At 46.6% G+C, this 27,184-nt stretch overlaps 1 protein-coding gene across 3 annotated transcripts in view; it reads right to left on the reverse strand.

Annotated features, from left to right (window-relative positions):
* The window catches only part of TPCN1 (two pore segment channel 1), a 45,682-nt gene that overhangs the window by 11,177 nt on the left and 7,321 nt on the right, over positions 1-27,184 (reverse strand). Inside the window, exons 1-18 of one of the 3 annotated variants that reach the window (XM_054082131.1) lie at positions 18,569-18,761; positions 16,431-16,555; positions 13,302-13,478; positions 11,859-11,972; positions 11,471-11,601; positions 10,816-10,904; positions 10,221-10,255; positions 9,553-9,611; positions 8,657-8,756; positions 7,531-7,647; positions 6,250-6,374; positions 4,965-5,013; positions 4,703-4,766; positions 3,616-3,660; positions 2,776-2,832; positions 2,633-2,686; positions 1,103-1,175; positions 762-869 (exon numbers count right to left, since the gene is read on the reverse strand). In XM_054082131.1, the coding sequence (XP_053938106.1) occupies positions 762-869; positions 1,103-1,175; positions 2,633-2,686; positions 2,776-2,832; positions 3,616-3,660; positions 4,703-4,766; positions 4,965-5,013; positions 6,250-6,374; positions 7,531-7,647; positions 8,657-8,756; positions 9,553-9,611; positions 10,221-10,255; positions 10,816-10,904; positions 11,471-11,601; positions 11,859-11,972; positions 13,302-13,478; positions 16,431-16,555; positions 18,569-18,659 (1,613 nt within the window). In that variant the 5' untranslated portion in view covers positions 18,660-18,761. Of the gene's footprint in view, positions 1-761; positions 870-1,102; positions 1,176-2,632; positions 2,687-2,775; positions 2,833-3,615; positions 3,661-4,702; positions 4,767-4,964; positions 5,014-6,249; positions 6,375-7,530; positions 7,648-8,656; positions 8,757-9,552; positions 9,612-10,220; positions 10,256-10,815; positions 10,905-11,470; positions 11,602-11,858; positions 11,973-13,301; positions 13,479-16,430; positions 16,556-18,568; positions 18,762-27,184 lie in introns of those variants that run through there. The other 2 variants (XM_054082130.1, XM_054082132.1) reach the window with 2 other exon arrangements.

Genomic DNA, 27,184 nt, shown 5'->3' on the forward strand with positions numbered 1-27,184 from the left:
ACACAGCTGGCAAACACAAGCTTTGGCAGGGGAGCAGCAGAGAAAGCATTACATTTTTTTCCCCCTTGAGTGTCATAAAGTGTTCTTTAAATCCTCACCGAAGAGCTAAATTACATTAACTTGTTTTTAACAAAACATTTTGCCTTAAATGCCTTCCCCTCTCTGGCTCTCAAAGCATTCTGCGAAGGTGAATGTACCTCCGCCACAGTCTCAAAACGAGAGGGTTAATCAGACCCATCTCACTGAGCTGCAGAGAGGTTACAGGCCGCGGTCTTCCTTGAAGTGAGAGACGGGAGTTCGAGCAGGGTTATACTTCACCCTAGAAACCAGCATCCTCTGAAAACTGTAATTTCTGGTAATTCAATGGGAATTATTAAACTGGCTCAGACTGTCTCGCCCCGACAGAAGAGCTTTTCTTCCGAACAGCATCAGACAATTTAGAGGAGGTGTAAGAACCCCGTGAAGGCAGACACAGGATAATCTGCCCCCGGTAAATCCCTTGATCTCTATTAGAGATCAGCTTAAGCTCCAAAGCACGGGGTTTCGTATCCCATCCCAAGTTTTTGTTATCATTCATTTTGATAACTCTGGATAATCTCATTACCCCACGCAATTCCTGTTTGCCATGGTCATGTACCCACAGAGCGATCCTTGCCCTTTCCTAGTAAGGAGCTCGGTCTCCAACTGGATTGATGGAAAACAAGCCTGGATGTTCTCTTCCCCACCCGCTCTCTGTACCCTCCCCAGCCTTCCTGCCTCACCTCAGCAGCTGAAGAGGCCGCAAGACGACAATGAAGTAGAACGGCTCCATGTTAAACGCCAGGGCTATGAGCCCCAGAAATGCAAACAGGGTGACTGAGAAGTCAAAGCTGGAAAGAAAAAAGTAAAATAAAGTATAAGCAATGATTTATCAGTAGCGTTTCAGCAGAGAAGAGGTACCTGGTGCTGCTCCAGCCTAATAAGATGCACAAGGCCAAGGGTAGAAGCATTATAATACCCTGCTGATAGCCCTGTTTACAAGCCTAAAAACTCATTGCAGAAGTCAGTCTTTCTAACCCAATCGTTTATACCACCTGTCTCAAAATCATCAGTGCGCACTTACAGGTTCCAGCCTGAAGACAGGTACTCAACAGGCCCCAACCCAGTGGTCTTCAGGAGCAGCTCCATGCCGTAGACTGTAAAACAGGGTGACAGCCGTGGTCAGAAATAAGCAGCGTCACAAGGCATGCTTGCCCTCAAAAGTGTGCGCTGCTTTAAGCACAGGACTTCTGAACACAGGTTTAACGGGCTCCCACCCATCCTCCTTATTCTCAGTGAGATGCCAAAGTGACATTTTCCCTCCAAATCAACACTCATGTTCAAGTATTCATGGCAATTTCTCTCCAGAGCAGTTTACAAAACACTCAGCTGGCTAACACACTAAAAACATTGAGGCCTGAGCTCCCACGGGAAAGGCCAGAAAGTGATGTAGGGAATTCAGTCCTGCTTGTTGCTTTCCTTCTGTCTCAGTGGAACATATCCACATGCCATCACCAGGCCTTCACCTGCAGGGAGAGATCCTTTCAAAGAAGAGCCATCTACTTTTGTCCTCTCTCCCAGCCCAATCTTGTGGGCCCATAGGTTGAAGAACACCATAATAACATGATGATACCATTTGTCTTCCCAAAATCATTCCTTACAGATTCCAAGGAGGGGGTGAGGGTTGTGAAAAAGCTGTAGGACAATATCCTTGTGAAAAGAAGTGTTGTTGCAGAGTCCTTCTGTCTTCAAACTTTCATAACAAATGTTTTAAAGACTAAAGGCCAGGGAAGCACTAAAGCTACCCAGCAGTCAAATGAGAGGCTAGCAGCCTCTTCTAGATTCTCCAAAGAACCTCCTGCTGCAGTTTTCCACACTATTTTGATTCAATAGAGCTATAATTTGCTTCTCCTTGAGCAAGAGATGCTGGCAGGAGAAGGGAAGTGAATTCACATCAGTGAAGAGTTCTACGACAGCGCCATGAAGCAGCATATGAAGATGCAATTATTCAAACTTGGGCTGAAAAGGAAGACTAAGGTACGTGTTCATGGAGGGAATGACGTTCAATTAGAAAACTCAGCCTGTCAGCTTGTTCATCTAGTCCTCTCAGACTGCTCCTCGGAGCACCCCTGCGTTCCGTACTCCAACAGGACAGCCTCGCCGGGTGCGGCAGAGCGCCAGCTCACAGCTGCAATCAGAGCAGAGCTGGTAACGCCTCCTGGAACGGTCAGTGGAGCACGGAGCAACGTGAGCAACTCTACACAGAGTTATTACAGGTTTGGAGGAGCTTATCACTCTGCACGCTCTGCCTGACACACGAGGCTACTCTGCTCTCCAGGCTGAGACCAGCTTTAGGAGTAACAGAGCAGCTTTGGCAGAGGATTGCCCAGAGGCAAGAGGCTCTCCAGACCGCGCCGGCGCAGGGAGCTGTGCAACAGTGCAGCAGCGTTCACACAGGTTCGTGTGGATGCTGACAATCCTTGTCAGGCACAGCACTGTTCTAGACAGAGCCTGTACATCTGCCTAAGCTTTAACTCCACACTGAACAGAGAGCTGTCTATTCCCCTCCCATCTCCTTAGGAAACAACAGCTCCGCTGGGAGGCATCAGCTTACTTGTGAGGAAGACTATGTAGCTCCACGGGACATTTCTGGAGAAGAAATTCCCTCCTGCAACACACAAGAAGAACTTTTTCTAGCCTTCCCCTTTTTCAGTCCCCCTGGATCCTGGTCAAGAAACGAGCTGTGATGTTTCCTACCTTGAAGCATAAAGGTTTCAACAAGAATCCAAATTCCATTCACAGCCACCACAGTATCTGGAAAACAAAGTCAAAATCCATAGCAAAACTACTCGTGGACCAGAGGACACTGATTTCCTAAGCTAACAAAAAGAGTACAACATAGGACAAGTGGCAGGGTCACTGTTTCCAATTCAATGAACAAACTGAACTTGTAACTTGGGACAGTTTCCTACCTGACCTTTCCCAGGCCTTTAACAAATGCAGTATCTTTATCTTCAGAAGGAAACAAAACTAAAAACAACGGTCTGAATCATACTCAATCATTTTTACTCATAATTATCTTACATTCTGCCATGTTAGTACCTGCATATTTCAGCTTTCTCCTAATTTCACAACAAGATCTCAAGAACCACTGGGTCCCCAACAGTGCAGGACAAAGCCCCATTGGCTTGGATCTATTGCTGCTCCCATTCCAACATTCAAATCCTGAGAACTGAAGGTGCAAGACTTCTCCTTTTCACTCAGATCCCCTCACTACACCCTCTCTAGTTCAGCATCCCAATTTACAAAAAACTTTTCCTCCAACATTCAAAATCTGAATTTTTGAGTAGGAACAGATCGTTCAGAACATAGCAAGTGGCACTAGGAGCAAGCACTCGCTCCTCCTGAGAAAAGGAGCATGGAATCATTCTCACAGGTAGCACATAATTGTGTGCCATAAATACACAATCTGCCCGTGAGCCACGGCTCAGAGCCAAGGCCAGGCCCCCGCGCGCTCGGCCCTTGCGAGGGCTGGCGGACACCGTGTCCCGGACACTGCCGGGGGAGCTCAGCAGACACCTCGCTACTGCTACTTACACATGGTGTACTGGAACACACGGGAGTTCACGAGGATGTTGATGCCTGCATGAAGGAAAGTACGACAAAAACAAATGTTTATGCAATCTTGCATCCCTCACACACAGATTTCTCTATCCTCTCCTCAGAGACATTTTTCATACCAATTCCCAGCACAGAAGTTAACCAGATTAGCGGATTATTAACTTTTACTTCTTGGGACCAAGTTCAAATTTCCTCTAGAACGTTAGCAGCAATGAACTCACTATCCTTAACTCCCGAGATGCCCTTTTTTCCACTGCGTACTAGTTTTGTGGAGTGGACAGAGGTAAACGCAGCTGCTGAAGCACTGTCTGTGTTTGGAACAACATTTATGCTGTCAAGGAGGGCTGAGTGCATCAGCAGAGAGAGGGCAGGACTCCTATGGCAGCAGTGTGATTGGATCAGACGGTGTTAAGTGCTTCCCATTAGCATAGAATACTGAAAAAGAATTGCAGGTGTGTTCTTATTTCTGAATGGCTACATTCAGTCATGAAACTTGGGGCACGGGAGATAAATCACATTTTCAAGGCAGATTCGACTGATAGGTATTTCAGACCTCTTTGCCCTTCCTGAGCAGCTGCATTTGACTTGTATAAGTGCTGCAATCACATCTTGGGACTAGGAAGCCTAGCTGTTTCTGTGAAAACACAAATCCCACTCCACGGCCACTGCTGTGAGTTGTTGCCTGGGATACGGAGAAACTCTATAAACTCTACTAGATGCAGAAATCATAAATCCTCACCTTAAACCTCTGTGCTGAAAACCCTCCGTGACCTCAGGGTCTGCTTTGCTACAGAACTTCTACCAAGAAGGTTCTTATTTTAAGGAAGCCAGGGTTTGGGTCAGAGCACAGGGAATATTTACATGATAGAAGTCTTCCTTGGAGACTCTCATTACAAGGCTCTGGCCTTGGAGGCTCTGAATACACAGAGCGTTCGTTAGTAGGCCTTCCCTTGGCTGTTTACCAGACACATAAGAAAAAGTCCCTTAAGAAGGCCCTGTACTTGTAAAGAAATGTTCTTCCTGTTAGTTGAACACATGCTGTCACGAAACCACAGCCTGTTACCTTTAAAAATAAGGAATGCTGTCCGTGGAAGGTCATCAAACCAGTGCTCACGATTTCGTTTTGCCTGGAAGCAGAACAGCCATGATCAGAAGCAGTCGATGCTACAGCCATAGAAAAAGTGTGCAGTGATGGAGACCCACCTTATCCCCACCATCTGCTTTTCTGCGACTGCCTTTGTTTCTCACTCACCTTCTCTTTAATCACGGGCCTCCTTTGCCCTCCCTCCCACACACACCTCCCCCCTCCTCCACCCAACACTTACCTTCCACTTTAAGCCAACAACTTCATAGAAATTGTAAAAATCCTTTAGACTGCAAAACAGAAAGAAGCATCTGATCAGAGCCTTGGAGTTGATTAGATCCTTAATTGTCCTTGTCAGGCTTCATCAGCAGAGAGTCCCTGGAAGTTATTAACTCCTCATTAGAACTGCAGCCACAGCTGATATAACTCCACACTGACCTTTTCCCGGTCTGGCCAAAGGTTACTGACTGACAATCGCCAGAACAGGGTGCAAAGCACCTTCTTTCTGTAAGGCTACAGCCCTTAAAGGAAAGTCTGACTCTACTGAACTCCAGAGTTTTACCACTGAGAGGAAAGACCTGAGGCTCAGACAGCAAACTCCAAGGGATGGAGATTGTACTGCTCTTTATGAAGAGGTCTTGATCTGTCTTAATTACTTGTACAGTCCTTTTCTAACATCTTTTCAAGGTAACAATGAAATTTGAAACAGGACATGAAAGCAAAGAAACTCATAAAACATGAGTGCCTGTCTAGGTGCTCAGGGTCAGGCCTGTAAGAGCTTTTACGTGCCTGAAAGTGAGGATGCTGAACTTCTCAGACTCTTACTGGTGTCATTAGGTGCCTAAATTTAAGAGCTCAGTCTTTCTCCCTGTGCCATTTTCAATACTTCTCTGTGGCACTTGACTTTAAGGAGAAGCATCGGACCCAGCTTCATGGCAGACTCACTCCACGCCTGTCTGTGGCCAGAACAAAGGAAAAGGAAGAGAAGGTCTCCTGCTCTAATTCCCTCTACTTCCACGCTGGCTGGAGTAGCTGCACCCACCCTCTAGAATGGTAATTCTCTGCCTCATAACACAGAGGATGACAGTCCTGAAAGCACCAGCAGAACCAGATTTTAATTAACAAAACCCTGGGGGACACAGCCAGCTAATAGAAAAAAAAAAAATAACAAACAAAAACTTGATAAGCTGCGAGGCTGCACTGTGTGAAGAAATGCTCCTTGCAGGCTTTAATGCTGTTCCTCAATTTCTCGCTCCTCTGTTCTGGCAGGAGAGGTAGGAAACAGAGGCTGCCTGGTGACTGCCAGCAGAGCGCTGTATCCACAAGAGGGCACGCAGGAACTCCATCACCTCTGCAGAAAGCTCCTCTGCTCAGGGTACCCACTCCTCCAATCTCCCCCTTCCCAGACAAATCCTTCCAATCACGAAACTCTATTCCCACATCCCAGATAAGGTTCCTTCCATAAACCCAGCCGTTCTCTCCATAGCTTCTGAGAGCTTCTGGGTACAGCAGTGAGACCATCCTACCTGATTAAAGGAGTATGGCTTTGATTCAGTGCTTTGAAAGTGAGATATCGCTCCCTGGCACACATCCGAGGCTTGTAAAACCGCAACAGCCCCTCAAAGTGCTTGAAGGAAATTCCAGACGGCCTCTAGAAACAAGGGAACATTGTCATCGGCAGTGACATCAGGCAGAAGCACACAGAGGCTAGCACATTTAATTCTCGCTTTGGATTTGTTTTTGCCGGGATCTCTACATTATTGTAAGATTATAGCTAAGCTCTAGAAGTACCCTAAGCTGTTATTTTAACATACTGAGCTTATCCCAGGGCATAGAATCATAGAATTATAGAACGGTTTGGGTTGGAAGGGACATTAAAGCCCATCCAGTCCCACCCCTGCCATGGGCAGGGACACCTCCCACTGGATCAGGGGCTCCAAGCCCCATCCAACCTGGCCTGGAACCCCTCCAGGGATGGGGCAGCCACCACTGCTCTGGGCAACTTGTGCTTGTGCCTCCCCACCCTCATCATGAAGAATTTCTTCCTAATGTCTAATCTAAAGCCTCCCCCTTCCAATTTAAAGCCCCCCCTTGTCCTATCATCACATGATCAGAAAGCTCTCCTGGCAATCAGTCCCTCCAGCAAATGCAGAGCTGTTCCCCGTTGCCCTATCATGTGAAAACCGCCCAAACAGACACCACAAGAAACAGAGTTCAACTGCTTTTCCCAGGAAATTAGCAGACAGATCCCATTGCTAGCACATTTTTAAGACTATCCGCTATGTGCCCTAAACATGAACTACTAGGAGTGGGTTAGTTATTTTTGGGCCTTATTTCTCCTGTTGCTCCACAAGTTAAGCAAGAAATCAACCCTCTCCCCCAAATGTTCTGTCCTGTAAAGAGTTGTTTGTAGGTGAATTACTTCTGTTTCTGCACCCTCTACTCATCTAGCAACTGTTCTGTACCTTCACACATATAACTCATCCCTCCTCTAAGTGTAGGTGCCCGAGAAGCAAGTCCTTAAGCGGCCCACAATGAATCAGAGAGAAACCAACAACTGCACGCACTCCAGAACAAGCTTCAGACATTTAACAAAGCTATTTCCATTATCTCACATGAGGCTGAAATTCAGACTACTTTGGTTTTTCACTAGAAACAGATATAAACAAGGTTCCTAAATGGAAAAAAACCAGTAGCCCTTGGTGAGTAGGATTACAGTCAACTGACATAAATTATCTTTTCTGGAACATGCTCTTTAAACACTCCGGACCACGGGCTGCTCTCAGCCGCCCCGCAGCGCCCTGTACCTGTTTGGTGATCAGCAAGCGGTAGGCATGCTGTATGGCTGTGCGCTTGTGCAGCAGCAACGACTTAAACTTGTTCTTCTCGATGTCATTGAAAGTGTCGAACACAACAGCGAGAAGCTGCAGAGAGAACACAGGAGAGAAAGCCATGTTTTAATCCTTACACTCTACAGTTACCCGGGTCCAGTGCTTCTCAAATATCCAGTCCAGAGAGGCAAGGAGAGGTACTGCCTGCAGGAGGCATTTACTAACTGCTGGACAGACTGAGGCAGAGTGGACTCAGTGAGGTTCCGTTGGCCACAAGGCATTCCACAGGGGGATCACCGAGCACACTGCACACACACTGATCTATTTTTTGGAAGAGGACCTGATGTTTCTGGCCTCCTGACACTTGCTAGCAGTTTTAAGAGGTAAGGCTAAACCCCACACATGCCAACAGAAAACAGTGCCTAAAGATTTGATAAAATCTCTCCCCGGAAAGCAGATTTTGAGGGTTGCTCTCCAGCCTTACCCTTTCACAGGAGCTTTGGCAAACACATCTCAAAGCTAACCCTCCGTCTACAACGGCAGCAATGAAACATAAGTCCACCACAAGCATCAAATCACTCACCTTGGGTTGAAGAATTCCTCGACTCCTTTGGCAACCCCTTTTCCACTATACCTCTCCACCCCTGAGCCAGTTCGGCCCTGTCCTAGATGCTGCAAGAAGCAGACCCAGCACAGCAGCCACGCTCTCATACTGCAGTCACCAGCATTCCTCAAGTCCTGCCACACTTCGTAATTCCACCCCCTTCAAACTGATTTACAAAGTATTTCAGGCAAGCCCAGATAATAAAACGCCATTTTGTGATAAATAATTAAGACAGAAAGGACAATAAATTTAATGCAACCGAGTATGTCACTCCAAGCATGATATTAATGTGAGAGAAGTTGAAAGACACTCATATCACTCTGTTTTCTGTGATTTAGTTCAATTCCTCGTGGTTAAACATTAAAAGACTCCACAGCAAAGCTGCCATTTCTAGAAGCATTCTGCCAAAGGGTCTCAGATTATTACAAGAAGAATCTGCCAGGCAGTGAGCTCCAAAGTCAGACAGAGAAAAGCCAAGGGCTTCATCAGGGAACTCACCAAGTTCATAATGAAGTACAGCTCAATAGAGAGATACACGATGAAGAAGACACAGGACCAGGGGTTTCGAGCATAAGACGGCATCATCACATCAGGGAAACTGCATCCAAAAGAGACACAATTTTAAGCATCAAATAGCTCACACTGTGCTTCTTGCTACAAAGGTGAGAGGCACAGGACACGGGTGTGTGTAAACACGCATCCGAAGAGCTGCACGTATCTGTAAAACACGTGGTCACTCGTGCCACAGATGTTCGTGCCCAGCAACGAGCAGCAAGAACATGACATGACAGAAAAAATAAATAGGAAAAGCACATTCCTTGCACATCGTGAAAACCAAACGGACAAAGGAGATTTGTAAGGCAGCTGTGGGTTGTGCTTTAGTACTTAGCAACAACAGCAATGCAGCCTTGGTGCAAGGGTGTTACCTAAGATTTATTCCATCCTTCGCTAATTTCCTAATCCTCAGATCTCCCCCTGACAGCAGATCAATATTTACCCACCGCTGTTATCCCTCTTCCCCAGTACAGAGGTGAAATAAAGCAGAGGAATAGGAAGTTACTTCACAACAACAAACTGTCAGCTGACAAAGGAGCACAAAGAGAAGCTTTCCCTTCTTGGACCCAAGCCTAATAAAGCCGTTTCCTCCCTAATTGCCCGCACAGTGATGAAGCGGTCCACGTCGCTCAGAGATAATTCTGCACCTGAGCTCACGGTGTCCTAAACCAAAATGAAGCACCAGTTCTTCCCATTCAGGTTGACCCAGGAGATCTCTCTCTCATGCAGAGGAAAGGGGTCTCATTTGGAGAGAGAGCATTTCTGCAAATAAACTCTTGGCTCTGATAGACTTCTTTGGGTACAAAAAGTTTGACGGAGCTAAGAATGCACGAACTTACTTTGAAGTGGTCAAAAGCACAAAGAGATTCACGAGGCTGTTCTCTAAGGTATTGAAGTACTGAAAGAAAAAACTCCCATGACAACACGCAAGCAGAATTTCATGGTGACATTTCATTCAAAGAACCAACCAACCCACCCGCTCGCTTGACTACAGGCACTCCTACAATTCCCAGGTGCCCCACAGCGAAAAGATCCTTTAGCACTGGTCCTCTTTAAAAGTTCTTGAGAGTTAAATCACAACATATGGAGAGAGAAAACAATTTAAAGCTCATCTATACATTTTTGTAGTGGTTACTCCCCGTAAGCTACAGACTCGGAAGCAGCAGGAACTGGTGGTTGCTGGACTCCAGGAACCACAGTTTGAGGTGGCTGAGCTTTCACCCAGACATGTTCTTCCCCTTGGGATGGTGACAGGTGGCTCATTTGACTAAACTAAGACACCAAGAATGAGGAACAACTACAGGTATGTTCCCTTTGGGACATCCTGTCTTTGAGGAAGCTCTCTGCACTGTCTTCCTTGCCAGCAGGGGTAAATCAGGGTAACACTGCCAAGCAGCTTCTCACCAGCTCTAAGAGGCCACCACCCAGGCCACCACCCAGGAACAACCTACATCTACACAGCGACGTTTGATTCTTAAGCTGGATTCAAAGAATCAGCGATACTCACCGGATCGGAGTGGTTAGGAGAAAACAAGTAAAAACCTAGAGAAGCAGCAGAGAAGATAGAGAATGAAAGAAAGGGAGAAAGAGCAAACAAAAATAAACTCTGTTTAATGTCAAGCAGCAGAATGGTGAGTGTCTGTCCCTAAAGAGAAGGCCACATGAAGAGTAAGTCCCCTTTGACACCACAAAGAGAAGATTATCCGGAAGGCCTTCTCCATCCCCAACTGCCAATGCACATCACTGGCATCTCACTAGTCCTGTCAGAAAGCAAACGTTCTGAGGACAGTCCGAGGATGGCAGGTGCATTGCAGACACAAGCATTTGTGGGTGTTTAGACTGGGAAACTACAAACACACACCATAGACTATCCTCGGGAAGAGGTCAAAAGGACCTCTTTGTCTCAAAATCAAATACCCAGCTCCTAGATTTTTTTGATCTTTAATTCTGTCTTCTAGATAACTGCAGATGAAATGGGATAAATGGAAGATCGTGGCAGGACTCCAAATCTGATCAGCTTTATATTCATCCAGGTCGTTTGTGTTGGTTTTAGACAATAACCGGTTAAGAGCATCACTTCACCTTTCTCAAATACAACTCACCCAGGATGGCAAAAATCACCATGAAGAAAAGCAGAAGGAGAAGAATGTCAATAAATGGTGGGAGTGACTGGAAGATCTGTCGCAGATTCCTGAAAAATGAGAAAACATTAATGAACTAGGACTCTTTTCTCCTCCAGATTGGCAGGAAAAGGAAAAAAACACCACACCATACTCAAGAACTTTCTTCTGACTCCCACCAAGGATTACAAGTAGAAAGCTCAGTAAATTAAGATCGTTTCCAAGCTACCTAATCACTCCTTTGCAGTCAGCTCTTGGATACTGCCAACAATACTAAGGTCACCGTGCTAACTTTCCCTCTCCAGACCTAAGACTGGCTCTGTGATTCATTGCGCAGTTTAAAGGCAATCCTAGGAGCCAGAAACGACACAGCCACACTCATATGTTGTACTCTCTGAGACAGTTTACGCAGCCGAGGATCAGACACACAACAACCATGCACCATGAGCACATCCAAAGCTGCTACCTCTGAGATTTCCCTATGTTGGCTGGACACTGGGTACACTTTAGTGGAATCAGAAAAGACCTCTGAGATCAGAAACGCCCACAAGAGACACCTATTTTCATGAGACGCCTATTTTCATGAGATGCCTGTAGGATCAGAGCAGTTTTACCTAACAGCAGAAAACCCACTCACCTTCTGACGGCACCACAGTAACGGCAGTCCACCAAGAAGATACAGCGCAGAGCTCTCGTTATCCGGACATGCGAGGTTTGACGCACCAACACCACGATTGCCTCTATGAACTGTACAAACAGCACGCAAGTCTGCAAAAAAGGGATTTAATGAGAAGCAAAGCTGCAATCTCCTTTTGGGAAAGGCAAAGCTCTCACTGACCACCCATTTACTCGGACAGTTTAAGGATGGGAGGTGTCTCTGAGAGCTTAGAGGTCTCACATGAATATTTGGCAGCTGGGACACATGGCCAAGTCATCCCTGCTACAGTGCAGGCCAATATTCATCCAGTTCTTTGGTTCCTGAAGACACAGAAGGAGAAACAGTGACAGCCAGACTGAAAACTTACCTTCACCATAGTCCTCTTGTGCCTGATAAAGGTTTGGAAGCCCAGCCACCTCATCTTCATGGAGAGTTCGAAGACTACCACAATTAATGCAAACAGCTCCAGGGTTGCATGGACCTGTTAGAACACAACAAAGCTCAAAACAGCACTTCTGATTACAAACAGCAACACATTGGGGGCCGCGTTTCTGCCCTTCCTTTTTCAAGAAACATTTGGGTTTTACAACAGTCCGAACACAGCTCTGTGACACGCAGAAAAACCCAAAGCCACTCTTAAAGCTAGAACAGAACTCTGTTTTTCAGAGTTTCTATATTTATTGCTTTATGCTTTTATTAAAGCCTGTAGAATTCTCCTCTATTCAGTATCAGCCCAGAACTCCCTGGAATCCGTATTCTTTTTGGACTTGAATAAAACATCAATAAAATGCATTGATACTTTTGAAACAAAAGGGTAAGACACCAGCAACCTGAGCAAAAAGCCTTTCAAAAATGTTTAAGACTGCATTTTCTTTTAGTGAAATGCAGGAAAAGCTATTGGGCAGAAAGAATTTAACACAGAGCAGGGTTTTCTCTTGAAACGGATGTTCTGGACAACCACAGACAGGGTCCTGATCAAGCTCTGGAGCAGAACACAGCTTTTGGCAGCACTGAAAGACCCCTTCTCCATCAGAAGATGCAAAATGCACCTCATAGACAATGACAGTGTTTTCTTACAGCCTTGGCTTTAGCCACAGCTCAAAACCCAGGGCTGAGTTCTGCAGCCCTGACTCATTTTGAGCAACACTTTGACCTCAAGGTTGTGACGGCTGACTCTACACCCCAGCATGGTGCTGGGGTGCCATTAACAGCTCAAAAAGCAGATGTAGATTCTCGCACCAGCGACAGCAGCTCCTAGCACTGTGCGTGACAGTGGTACCTCACAAAGTGGTCGTGGACTAAGAGCAGTTGAGCTTCTCTCAACTCGCATTTTGCGAAGGTTAGACATAAAACATGAAGTTATTCATACACACACACATTAAAAAGAGTTGTCACAACACTGGGAGGAGAGCACAGGAGGAGGTTTAGCAGCCTGTCCCAAGCTAAGATCTGTTTGTGTTCTGGAACCAGTGGTGGTGCCGGGGTCGATGACTTTGAAACCACTCCATCAAAGCACACAGGTTCTTGAGTTGTTTCGAGCAAAACCCACACACTTCTCACACAGTTACAAAATTCAAGAACTGCACAAATTTCTAATATGAAAGAAGACCACTTTCCTTGTGGTCTGTGCCCACCAGACGAAAAAAGGATGTTTGTTGGCTGGTGTATCTGCTGTCAACCCATTTGCAGAACAAGCTAAGTGGATTTTTGCCTACTCTGCTACCTTCCTTCTCTGTGTTTAGACTTCTTTTTCCCCTTCCCCACCCCTGCAAAACAGGCTAACTTCTTCATTTTGCCCCAAAGTACTTACAAAGATGCCAAGACGGAGCATAGGAACAGCAGGTGCCTCGCAGAGAGACAGCAACAGGAGAAGCAGTGCCGTGCTCAGCTCCATTAGGTAGAAAAGGTGATTGTGTGCAAAGAGGTAGGCAGCAAGTGCTTTGGCATTTTTGGGGTGAGTGAAGAACTTATCATTGTTTTCTCCTTCCTAAGGCAGCAGGAATAAAGAAGACAGAGGCATCAGTGACTCTTGGTACTGTAACAGAACTTTCCACATGAAGAACAGAGGCTTTTATAAGGATTAGATACAATCCCCAACAGACTATTCCCACTTTACAGCCTGACGTTGATCTGTTTATTGAGGAATGAACTCCACGCACAGAGGACATCTCCTTCTGTTCATAAGCATATTTCAGGAATGAAACTCATTAATATCCACAAACTCCTGCTTCAGAAACCCTTGAGCCTTTTCAAAATGAGGAAGAGTGCTGAAAAAGTTCATAAAGGTAGGCAAAGAAACTTTAGTCAACATCCCAACATAAACACAGCACTTCATTTATTTGCAACCACTTCCACATGGGACTTATTTGATTAAACTTCTCCAGGTCAGAACACGAAAACACACAGATAAGCTCCCGGGCCTGGCTGACAGTTGCTCCTCCTTATCTTGGCCTTAAAAAATGCCTGCAAGAAAACACTGGAGCACACGCGGTGTTTTTTGCTTCAGGAATGCGAGAAGATGGACTCCATGAAAAATTACCAATTCCCTATGTTGATTTGTCATTCCCTCTTCAAGAGAAAGCTTAATTAATATGAAAAGGTCAGCTACTCCATCTTAACAGTTAGCCTACAACTGATTTTTAAACAGCTACATCATTGCTATTTTTACCTCTAGGACAAAACTTAGTTTGGGGAGAATTTAGAGGGTTTTTGTGCAGAACCATCCAAAAGCTTCTTCTCTTTCTTGAGTCAATGATGTAAGCAAGCGAGCTTTAGTCACTCACAGGCAACTTGCTGCCTCTTGGCAACAGGCATAAGAGATCATTTTTCCCCTGCTGGGACACTCAGATGCACAAGAAGTTGTTTCTTTTTTTAAATTAACGTCTTTTCAGGTAAGCAATTACTGTAAGGACAGTAAGCTATTACTATCCAAGCGGAATAACTGCGATTGCAAATGGATAACAAGGTCATGGAACACGATCTCCTTTAAGGAGTGAAGCATTCTCGAGACTAATTCAGAAGAGGGTTTCAAATGTTTCTCATTTACTCATCTCAGAGGCAAACTCACATTCTGTTTAAGAACAAACGCTGCTGGGTCAGTGAGCCAGACCGCGAGCAGGACAAAACAGCAGCAAGCTCCGTAAAACGCAGCCCCCTCCCCTCAACGACAGCGCTAGCTGAGATCAGCAGGGCATTCTTATTCACGCCTGACAAAACACACTTGCGGAATGAAAAATAGTCTAAATCCTGCCTCTCGATAGCCAAGCAATTCAAAACATTGCTGGACAGCAAAGTCTTGTTCAGATAAGAGATTCCTGCCTGCAGCTACAGATTCAAACAAACAATCTGCATGCTCTTCCAGTTACGCCTACTTCATTTCAAGGACATTGTCATTATAGCCATTGGTCAAGGCAGCAGCAAGAATAATCCGCGTCGGAAGGGCCAAGCCTGCTGCTACATCACCATCAGACACTGCGGCAGCTCAATGACCCTTTGCAGAGCATCTCCAATAATCATGAGTTTAAACAAAAGCCCATGAGGGGTTCGGGCTACCGTTGCATTGTTGTGCTGCTCTAGCGTACAACAAGACTGAAGATTACCACGGTCCCAGTCTGCTCCATTTTAAAGTGCCAGAGAAGCAATACTTCTCGGTCCTGTGGTCTAGGGAGGAACAAATGGTTTCACTCACCTTGCAGTGGCTTAAGCAGAAAACCTAACCAGGTCCAAAGCACCTCAGGGTACAACGCAGAGCTTTGAAAGGGAATGAGGAGAAGGAGGAAGGAAGGACAGTAAGGGAATCGGCATGATTTCAGACTGGCCAGCTCAGTTTTGGTAGCCAATTCGCCACAGCAGTCTGTATCTTAAAAATATTATAACTTCATTAATTTAATTATGGTGTTTCCTGTAACTGGAGTGTGGAGGAGGTTGTTTAATTTAAACAATTTCACTCCTGGGCTAATCCTAATCTCAGCTTTCTTCCTCTAGAAATCAAGATCTCTACCTTCTCTCACATCTTACATGATGTGCAGCGCTTGATTTACATGGAACAAACACACCAGGGCCACCCACCAATACGTGGCCAAGGCTGGAGTAGGATCTGCACTTCCAGAACACAAGATGTCTCAAGGACAGCGCTGACCATTCACCCTGGAGCAAAGCAGTGCGACCAGCAGGTCGAAAGAGGGGATTCTTCCCTTCTACTGTGTTCTGGTGAGACCCCACCTGGAGCCCTGTGTTCAGTTCTGGAGTCCTCAATACAGGAAGGACATGGACCGAGTCCCAAGGAGGCCATGAAGATGATCAGGATGCTGGAGCACCTCCCAAACGAGGATGGGCTGAGAGAGCCAGGCTTGTTCAGCCTGGAGAAAAGAAAGCTCTGGGGAGACCTTAGAGCAGCTTCCAGTACTGAAAGGGGCTACAGGAAAGCTGAGGAGGGGCTCTGGATCAGGGAATGCAGGGACAGGACGAGGGGGAATGGTTTTAAGGTGAAAGAGGAGGGATTTAGACAAGATATTAAGAAGAAATGTGTTGCTGTGAGTGTGGGGAGGCCCTGGCCCAAGTTTCCCAGAAAAGTTGTGGCTGCCCCATCCCTGGAGGTGTTCAAGGCCAGGTTGGATGGGGGTTGGAGCAACCGGATCCAGTGGGAGGTGTCCCTGCCCACGGCAGGGGACTGAACCTATGTTTAATCCTTCAACTACTCCAGTCCTTGACACTAGGAGAGATGGGAGAGGATGGACGGCTTGTTCAGTTGCTCCCAAATGAATTGCCAGACCCTACCTAAATGCACTTCCAGCATCTCCTCACTTTTTCTGAGCAGATGCCTTTGCAAAGCACTAACTTTTTTAACCTCAAAACAGAAGGTCTTTGTTTCTTATAATCGGGAGCTACCACCGTTCCAGCAGTCCATTTTTCACACCATACAGCAAACAGGAGGGCTCACCTGGAGGTAGATCGCTGCCTCTTGGTAGTTCATTTCCCAGTTGTGTCGGGCAGAGCTTTGCTGCGCACAGCAGTCCCCCGCAGCGGGGCTGGATGCGTCATTAATAACGTCATAGCTACCTCCATCTGTATTGGTATAATAAGAGAGTAATTGATTTACAATTAAGCTAGCTGAGATTGATCTGGAGGCATGCACACAAGCCAGGCGCTGGGACCAGAGACAAGCATCCGGAGGTGGCAGAGTACCTGGGAAACCGTCAGCTTCTACACAGACAAATTGACTTTTCCCACATAGAAGCTTTTAGGAGTCACACTCAAATTCAGCATTTCAACAAAGGAACGCTCCCAGAAGATCATCAAAGAGACAGCAGCCGATTTGATCCAAGAAGCAGGTCTCCTGGCTCAGGAGCTGTCATGTTCCCAGCCTACTATCGGCAGTCATAAACCATAAACAAGCAGTTAACAGCTAGAAGTCTCCAAGGATGTCCAACCCCCAAAATCAAAGCCTGGTCATATTTAAAGGTAGGAGAGGCTGTGGAAGAACGGAGTACAGTACTACCACAGGCAAAGGAAAGCGGTCTGAGTAAAGCCATCGTGCACTACACCAACAGCAGCAGGACAGTCGTTTTAGTAGAAAGCTTCATTTTTCAGAGCTCTACAGAGTCATTACACAATGCACCTCTGCAACATTCCTTCTGGTGCAGATAAGCACCAGTACTAGTATTAAGTTTGGCACTTCCAAAAGCGCATCTTTCTCATCAGCACAGCACGAAACCAATGAACAATTCGGTCTTTCAGCAGTGAGAGAAGTCCACATCAAAAACCGCACCCATCGAGAGAAATGGCACTGGAGGCTCCTGACAGACAGAGATCAGAAACTCCTTCACCGATGCAGAGCCACAGCTGCTTTTTTCTACCCTCAAATCAAATCAAGACAACACCTGTCTGGGATTTGTGAAGTTCTTCCTGACTGCATGCTCACATTGCTGGGAATCTTGCAGTATTAAGCCTATTTCCCCCCCCCTGCTTCCCCCGTACCCTAAAATACCATTCAAAATCTGGATGTCTGAATGAGGCAGATTCTTCCCCCACGCTCCCTTTTACACCTTGAATGAGCGCAGTTCCTGAAAAAACTGTTATTCATCCAGAGAACCGGAATGGCAGTCTTCTGTGTTTGTTTGCTTTTTAAATAAATGATGCCAGCAACATGCCAAAATCATAACTGTTACATTGTGAGCTCTAAAAAGTTCTTAAATGCAATTATTTACAAAGCTTTTACCGTCTCTGTGTTTCAAAGAGACAGACTCCCTTATAGCAAGAGCCTTTCTGCATTTAATGCTTAACAGAGCTACAGAAGGAGTACTTCTTCATCAGAACCTGGACTGATTGCTGAAGCTCTTTACTGCCCAGGAGACAAGCACCTTCCAGTCCTCCTTCCCATCCTCACAGATCATTTGCTGTCTGACGAAGCACGCTGCAGCCCTGTCCCGTCTGCCCTCCCCTCCACGGGGCATTAAACTGAGATGCAGTAGATGTAGAGCACACAAAGAGGCCTCCAGTCCTCAGCCAGAAACCCAGGAGCTCTTTCTCACGTTGCACTGAGCAACCAAGACCTAGCTGAAGATGTCCCTGCTTGTTGCAGGAGGGTCGGATTAGATGATTTTTAAAGGTCCCTTCCAACCTAAACCGCTCCATGATTTCACACTGAGGACTCACAGCTGTAATAGATGTCCCAATCAGAACAAGGTGGTGAATGCAAAACAGCACTCAAAGATGCAAACCAGATACAAAACATGACTCTAGAAACCAAGATGTTTTCCTCCTGCCTAAACCAGCCACCATCTTTCCAGGCACAGACAACAGTACTGGTGAGGTGTTCCATTGCGGAGCTGCATTTTGTGGATCAGCTCCTTCCCCATCAGGTACCAGAAGGTTGATCTAGCATCCCTGAGGCAACAGCATCATCTGGGTAATAAATAATAATAAAAATAATAATAAATTTGAAAAGCAACCCTCTGACTGTTTGCTTGGCAGCCCTCCAGCTAGCTAATTTCCTCAGCTGCTCCCATGATAACAATGACACAGACTAATGCAACCTCCGCTCCGCTCGTGCTGCAGAACATCCCCGACGGCGTTTACCATTAGTATCGAGCTCAATGAGATAGGAGGATCTCTCCACAGGACTCCCGTAATCCTCAAAGTAGATGGCAGGCGGCTCTCTCCACCGCATGGCAGCCGCCGCGTTGGGAAGCGGGCACGCTCGTGCTCGGAGTTGGGGAGAGGAGACAAGTCAGAGCTGAAGTTCCTCCCTCCCTCCCTTCCGAAAGCCGATCCTCAATTTCACAGCTTCCTCAAGGGAAAGCTACGCAGAAAAGATTTTCCTCTGCTCTCCGCGGAACTAAACGTGTTCTCCCCTCCCCTCTGAGGAAGGTGGCTCAGACTTCAGTTAAATTGTTTCCCGACTTCTGTCTTGGAGGGAGGATGTTTCTAAGAGCGAGTTGTCGGGAGGCTTAGCTGTGAGACAAAGAGCTTTTAAGCATGTAAAGCAAAGCTTCATGTGCCATGCTCTCTTATTTTGGCACAGAGCAGAATCTGCTCACCAGTGAACACGAAGGACGGATGGGAACAGAGTCAAAGTGCTGACTCTTCACAGCACGGAGTCTTCCCCCCCAGCAAAAAGAGAAAACAGATAGTTGTGAAGTTCACAGTACAAGAGCCATGGCAAAGTAAACGAACTGAGCCGTTCACAGATGGCAAAGCTTCCTTCCACACTTGTGTAACCAACCCCAGACGTTCCCTGAAAAGGGAGAGAGGGAGGGGATAAAAAAAAAAGAGAAAAAAAGAAAAATCAAAACCAGCTGGCTGCTTACACAAGGCATCCGGAACGATACTGCCGGGACTCCAGCATTCCCATTCAGCGCAGCAGAGCATGCTCCTGTGTAAATAGTTTCCATATGTCATCATTACAATAAAAACAAAAACAAAAAAAAAAAACCACAAAAAAAGAAAGAAAGAGAAGGAGCATAAACTTTCCAGAGCCCAAACCTCTCCCCTAGCAAAACAAATTCCCTGCTTAGGGGAAGGAAAAACTCTCTGTTGGCTGAGAGAGCAAACTCGCTCCTCTCATTCGGAGAAGCTCATGTGGCTATGGGGGATCTCAGCTGCAGAACAAGAGGGGAATAAGAGATAGAAAACATCCACAGGAACCAGGGAGAAATGCCCCTTCCCAGCCAGGCTATTTTATGTCAAACTGAAGTCAGTTCCGACTTTCACTGTTTGATATTTGACGCCGGCATTTGTTTTAATAAATAACAATGCAAAAAATCCAACAAACTAGTGATCTCCTAGTGATCTCTTCCAAGAGTTATAAACAAACCCTACAGGGTGGCTCTCACATCTCTCATTAGCCTGTGCGCCAGATGTTCAGCTTTCTGGATAGCACACGCTTCTTATCGCGCTACGCTGAAACAGCCCGAGATGCCCATCATTAGCTCCTCGGCAGACTCCAAAGCCATCCACCCTTCCTGCATTTACCAGAGCTTTCTCCCAAAAGACCAAGGAAGGTCCTGATGAAGCTGCTAGTTTCCACGTTGTCCAAATAATGCTATTTTAGCAAGTATTCCTGTGATGGGAAAGGCAGGGCAAGTGACATAATTCAGCAAAAAGACTCTTACGGTTAAATCCATCATTCACACTGTTTATGCATCACATGTGCAGTCAATGTAAGGCAGCAATATGTAAGTTATTTGTCTAACGAGTTGCACGTGCAAGTAATATTTCTCTTGATAAGGGAAAAAAGAAATGCCAAGGATGCCTGACATTGGAGACAGGACATATCTTCATTTACATTGCTCTGCAAGGTTCCTGCATGTGGATGCACCAAACAGAGCAGCAAGAGAGAAAAGTAAGCAAAGCGTTACCTCCCGCAGTCAGGAAAGGCGAAGCTGTGCTGGGCGGCTCCAGTGACCATCGCGGACAATTAGAGATGTGCCAGCTGATAACGCACTCAGCAGTGCACCAGCCACCGGGCCACAGAGGAGGACGACAGGGAAAGAGGCGGCCAAATTGTCTGCTAACCATCAGATTCCTTCTTAACTCAATTTAATCTGGTACCAGCTTTGTCCTTTCCTTCCTTCTTGCAACCTTGTGTGTAAGAACTGCTGCCCTGCATTCACCTCTACCTCGAGAGTCATTATTTCTTCTTTGGGAAGAGGCATGAACCCTGGTGGGGAGCACACCTGCCTGCTATGTGTTTTTCACAGGAGCAGCATCTTTTCCTCTTGGAGCTGGAGATGTTTGCAGGCTCTCCAGGCCAAGGTGACTTCTTGGAGCTGAGCAAACATTTCACAAGTTTGCTGCAAGAGTCCCCACAGACGTGCAACGTGACCTCAGCAGCACGAGGGCCTCGCTGGCAGCCTCCGGTCCCTTTGCCAGCAGGAAAAAGGGCAAAAAGCCGCCTGCCATTCACTCAGTCCAGTTCCTCATCACAATGACTGTGGCACCATCTAATTGGAGCCATTTCTTTTCAGGTTTTGCTGCATTCTTTAGCATCACACCACCTCCATTTTGTATACCACCCACCTTGACGGTACTCGTAACTAATTGCCCAAACTCAACTAGTCACAGAGCTCAAGCTTTCAGTTTGTACGACACACAACCAGACATCCAGCAACACTGAACACGTGCCCGTGGAAGAAAGGAGATCTCAGAAGCATCAGAGCTGCCCATGGGGTTCCTGTACCTCCCGACCTCCCACCAGTGCAGGATCCCCATGGCTAAGGCTCAACTCCACTCCCCGAGGCTGCAGTGAGGATGAATAAAGCTGCAGGAGGACAGCATTTATCTTTCGAAGACAACCAGAAGTGCCCCTCTCTGCCAGAAAGCCCTCATCAGCTGAGCCACACGGAGCGCCCACCACAGAAGATGCGACTCCGTGAAAAGACATGAAAGTAGATGGCTGCCCTTCTCCAACACAAGCTGTACAGACACCTCTGGTCCCAAAGCCAAGAGTTTAGCAGTACAACACAATCCAGGCAAAGCCCAGAAGTAGCTCTGGCCAGGAAACAGCAGGATCCTGGAGCATCAAGTATGTTGAAGTTGCACCGGCACCACTGGCACTTTCTCTTCCAAGTGCTCACACACCATGGTAGCTTCACCTCCAGAGGATTTATTTTCTCTCCCTGCTCCAATGCAGATGATAAGAAATTGCTCCTTTTCTTTTCAGCTGCTGAGGCATGAACATGTGTGCATTTGTCTCTTCAAGGCCAGACTCACCTACCCGGGAGAAGAAAAGCTGGAAGCCGCCTGGAAAGCACAGCTGGTTTGGCAGTTGGCCACACATCTCAGAGGTGAGAGAAACAGAGAGTGAAATCACTGCTGTTCGCGCCTGACTGCCCGTGCAGCGCTGCGCCAACGGGAGCACCGCAGGGCTGCTCTTTGCAGCCCAAAACATCCTAGCACCCATCCTGTTTTCAGGGATGTCATGGGAAGAAATTTCACAGCCGTGAGGAAGTCTGAACAATTTACTATCCGTTGGTTGCCTAGGAAAACCAGGGCATTTCCAACAGGGTGCAGTGCCAGACCCTTCTGCCGCACGAGAAATAATATAGTGCTGAATATTTCAAGCCAGCGTAACCGAGTCATGCTCTTCCCTAGAGACGATGGCATAGCCGAAACATATGCAAAGGCCTCGGGGCTCTGTGTCTTTCCACACGCGCTTGCTGTGAGGCTCAACAAATAAAAGTCACTTCAACTTCCCATTGAACACAGATAAGTTTTTTAAAAAGCATGGATGTTGCCACTTCCCGTTAGAGGTTTGAGGCGCCTCAAGTCCGCCGTCCTCCCCTCCGTTTGAGGATCCGGTTAGGTCCTACAGCATCGACACCAGCTCACTTTGCGCTATCAGCCACCGCGCTACAGGGAACGGAACCCACATGAAGTATCAGCAGATGTCCCTCAGCACGGTAGGCCACTTTTTGTATATTATCACCTCTTATCAGCTGCGCTGCCTGTCTTCTTATATTGAAAACAACGTAAGCCTCGCATTGTTTAATTAGAGGACCACTGCATCCTCGCTAACATCTGCACTGCGCACATGTAAAAACCCTGATGCACAAGCTAAACACAACGACAGAAGAGCTAAACCTTGGAAGGAAATTGGTTTGTCTCAGCAGAAGCCATGTCTCCAGCTAGCTCTTGCTCCGAGTAGGTCAGAGCCAGTATTTAGTCAATCATTTGCTCTGCAGCTCATTAACCATTTGAAACAGGGGATGAGCTGTGACTCGGACATTTACTTTCTGCGCGCCCCTGCTGAGGACAAAGAGACACTGGGAAGGAAGAAGGGGAAAAAAAGTAAAAGGCTTCTAAGTAAATAGGGATGAGGATAATTTTACCCATCTACATCAGCCAAGATCAGCTGGTTGGAGATCCCAATCTGAGCAGCTCGCTGCCTTGTCTCTCCGAGACACCTGCTATCCTTTCATCTCCGAGACACTCTGGGACTTGATTGCTTTTTCCCCTTGCAATCTTATGCGGGAAGTTTTGACCAGAAAATGTTTGATCGCTGGACAGTTTTAAGAGATCCTTCCCTTTTGGGATGTTTGGAATCCACAATTAGGATGGCGAGAGGCTTCAGTGGCTGAAAATAAACTGACGGATGCTTTGTCACCTTCAGAGAGGCCGCTTCGCCTTGACCCCTAGGAGCGTCGCTGGTTCGTCAGACCACACAGCTCAAAAGCTGCTGCAGCAGTCAGCAACGAAGCAGAGGAGGATCTCTCCTCGACTCACAGAGCTGCGAGAAGAACGTTACCTGCCCCACTGGCTCCAGCCCCTCGGCTGCATCGTCTTCCAGCAGCTCATGCAAACCACCACATGCCTGAGCCCTCTTCCACAAAGCTGCTTTCTGACAGATGTGTGACTAAATCCTCCTGCATGAGAAAGTCCATGAAATGCCATAAGGAGAGCCGGCACCAGGCACTCCCGCAACCTGAGACCACATAACACAGGAATCCCTGCTCCTTAACACAGCTGAAAGTCACAAACAAAGCATTTTCAATCAGTAAAACTCGCGTAAAAGGAAAGGTTGCACTAGGAAAATATAATTAAGAATCTTATTTGTGTGCGTGAAGCCAAATTGCTGCCGGTTTCATATCCTTTATTTAAATGAACCTCGATACCACAAAAAGGAGAAGTCAAAACCACAACAGAAGGATCATCTACAGCCTTACACCATCCATCCTTTTAGCAAGGATGCTCTATAATCTTGTCGGTCCGATCGCAACACAGCACCAAAAGTGCTACAGAGACAGAGATAAAATTATTCGGTAATTGGAATTAAATATCCAATCCATTGAGGTGCTCTATGAAACAACTCATTTTGAATGGGAAAAAAAAACAATTGGAAATAATAAAGTTTTTGCTGAACCCAACCAAAAGAAGGAAAAAAGAGACAAGCTCTGCCTAAGGCTACGGCTGAGGAGAGGTCAGACGTGGAACACACACACACTGCTAATTCCTGATATTTGAGGAAGTAACAGAAAGGGAAAGACACAATATCAGAACCCCTCAGATATAGCATTTCTTTAACACATCCTGTTACATGAAGGAATTTCCTCTTTTTGTTCCAAAAAGGGAAAACAGTGCCTCGTGGTTTTAACGTGTTAAAGATCTGCTTCAGTCAGCATTTTAAGAGCACATTCCTCATTTCAATTCTCTAAAGCAGAGTCTTTGGATTTTCCTGCTGCAGTTTGGAAAGATGTTTGATTAAGCTGCAATCTGGCCTTTTTTAATGAAAGCAGAGCGCTGCCAGGTCTGACTGCCAGCTCCTGCCACCAGCGGCTCTCCGGGGAAGCTGCAAATCCAGCAGTGGGAAGCAGAGAGGAAGCGCTTCCCTTATGTGAGATCGCAGTATTACTTCGGGCAGTCAACCTCCTTCGTGGCCACCCGAGAACGGGCTAGGCAGGAATAAAGTACGAGCCATACTGACCCTTCTGCCCTAGAGAGAGGGATAGCAAGAAAACGAGATAAATGAAGTTAAATAACAGTATTGTGGCAAATCTCTAATGCCTCACCAGGATAGGCTGAGACTAAGGAAAACTGTTTATAGTGGTACCGCACTGAGAGGTACGTAATTGAGTTTTGTAGTGTTAGAACAAGACCAAGACGGCATCGATTCTTTTGAAATCCGACACTGCCACATCTCCTCTGCCTCATTACTGCATCTCAGCCAGGAAAGAGAAGCTGCTAGCTTCAGAGGAAGATGCGTGTAAGTGAACCAGGAGAACCTCAGCCTCCAGCACTGTGCAACTGGTATCTCTTAATGCATCTTTTTATTTCTCCGGTCCTTTACAGCACCTTTAATTCTGCTGACCACATTTCTCTTCGTCATTTCCCTCCGCTACCGGTTTCTATGTCTTCGTTTCCTATCTCGCGGTGCAGCTGCTTTCACGTGAGCCAGCAGAGGCTTCTTGTACTGTGACTTCTTGCTGCCTCTCCAAGAGGTTTAAAGCTTCCAGTAGCATTCTTGTTTGTACACATTTGTGCCCTCTCGAAGCATATGTATAATTTCCAATGTTTCGAAGTCTTCCCCTTTGCAGCCACTACAGATAAGATCCTGGCACCAGCCTCCTGTTTGAAAGGAAAGGGCTTTTCCTTGGCCACTTCCACTGCCTATCCCAATGCCAAAATTCTCCTTACTAAGTTGCTTGTGATCATTTACTTAATTCAGGCAGGACCAAAGTGGCCTTTTGTTTTCACCTGCCAGCAGTTTAGGGAAAGCAGAGCATCTAATACTACTTGCAGGTTGCAAGGAAGAGCCAAAGAGCAAACCAGTCTCAGCGAACATTTCTCCTTTCAGCCACATCTCCAGCACTTCTGGTCTGCTCAAAACCCTGCAGAAACAATAATCTCTCTGCAACCAGAAAAACAAGCGACGGGGCAACAAACAGCAGCTTTATCCTATCCCTGCAGTGACTCACCAGTGCCTCGCTGGGCATCGCTGGTTTGTGCTGTGGGACACCGTACTTGCAAGGACGACACCACAGACCTTGCTCCTCTTACTGGACCCGGATCTGCTCCAGCCAGAGCAACCACGCCACAGGAAAAAGGGGACGGACCATGGAAATACCACATTAGTGAAAACTTCTGCCCGTATCCTCTTTCTTTGCAGCTCAGTGGCTGGAAAAGAGCTAGCAGGAGAGGATGGCATCCCTCCTCTCCTCCTCCCGCAGCTGATGACACTGTAAACGACACAGCCCACTCACCAACACAATCTGACCCTGGGGAGCTTCCAGTGCTCCCACTTGCAGGATCGATCACTTACTCTTAATTCTACAGGCATTTCTTCATTTAGTTAACTAAGGGCAGGAATATATTTGCGCATTCTAGTGAAATCCTTTACCAGGCTACATTACTTCTGTGCAATAAACTTTCCCAATTCCGCTGAGGGCGGTGAAAGAATTCTCAGAAAAACAGTTACAGTTGGAATAAAATAGAGACGATCAAGCATTCCCAGGTGACGATATATACACACATGCGTGCTCTAGGCAGTCAAATAGGAAACACAAGAGAGGAGCTAAAGTGTTCGGCCCCATAGAATCAGCGGGATTAACATCGTTGTGCACAGAGATACATCCTGAATTTTATTCCCCCGTGTAAGAAGAAAAGCAGAGCCTTTTGTTCCAAACAGACCCTACCAGATCGTGATTATAAAAGCAGCACTGGATACAAGCTTCAAACCCCCACGCTATGATTCAAATCACAGCAGCCTCCTCTTGTCACCCTCAGGATCTTTCATCAGCGACACGACGCTGCGGTGGATCAGCAGAAACACCTTTCCTGCCTCCCTCTCCCCCAGATGAGAAAAGCAGCGGTACAGGTGCACGAGCTTGCTGCTGAGCTGCTCGCTAGAAGCAGATGGATGAACTCCTAAAGCTGCTCCTACAGCTCTCCATAAAGAAAGCAGTTGTGTAAAAATCGGGCATCTTCTCAACATGCAAAAAGCAATTACGCTAAAGACACGCGGAGAGCCCTGCGAGGTCCAGATCAAAAGCCAGAGCCATCGGAGGCAAGAGAAAGACCTATCAAATTCACTGCACTTTTCCCAGCTTAAGGATCAGAAATGGAGCGTTCTGCCTCATAAATTCTACTTCCAGCAAATTCAAGCTTAAATCCCCTGAAGGCAATAAGGAAAAGGCAATCAACAACAACTCTAACCACTTCACAGATGCTCCTGTTTAGTTTATACAGCACTTCTTACAGCATTCAAATGGGTAAAATGGGATTTCAACGCAGGGGGGCTGACGGCAGCAGGCAGGATTCCTCGGTGAAGATACCAAGGGCAAAGGAAGTTCTGAGAAGCATCATATTGGTTATGATGAGTGAACTCAGCGTGCTCAGCCTTTGCTCATTTTAATCTGCCAGTAAGCAAGCTTGGCTAAACTGAACATCCTGCATCTACAGTGCCTTAAAAATCCACAGGAATCACAAAAATGAGGGGAAAAACGAACAAACTGATGCGTTCCCTGGGAAGCCATGAAAAACTAATCACTATTTGTTTCCAACTGTTGTTCCGCTTCCTGAGCCAAATGTTCCCAAGTCAGCTGCGGTGGCTGAGGAGTGACCGGTTAGAGCTGGAAAGCTGTCAATTTAAAATTGCAGCTTGAACACTTTCAAACTCCTTAACATCTTTTATAGTTCCAGGACCACCTGTTCAAAAAGCAGAGCCCTCCGATGCCATAGCATGAGCTCTACCCCCGC

This window comes from Cuculus canorus, chromosome 17 (assembly GCF_017976375.1).
Source record: "Cuculus canorus isolate bCucCan1 chromosome 17, bCucCan1.pri, whole genome shotgun sequence".
NCBI lineage: Eukaryota > Metazoa > Chordata > Aves > Cuculiformes > Cuculidae > Cuculus > Cuculus canorus.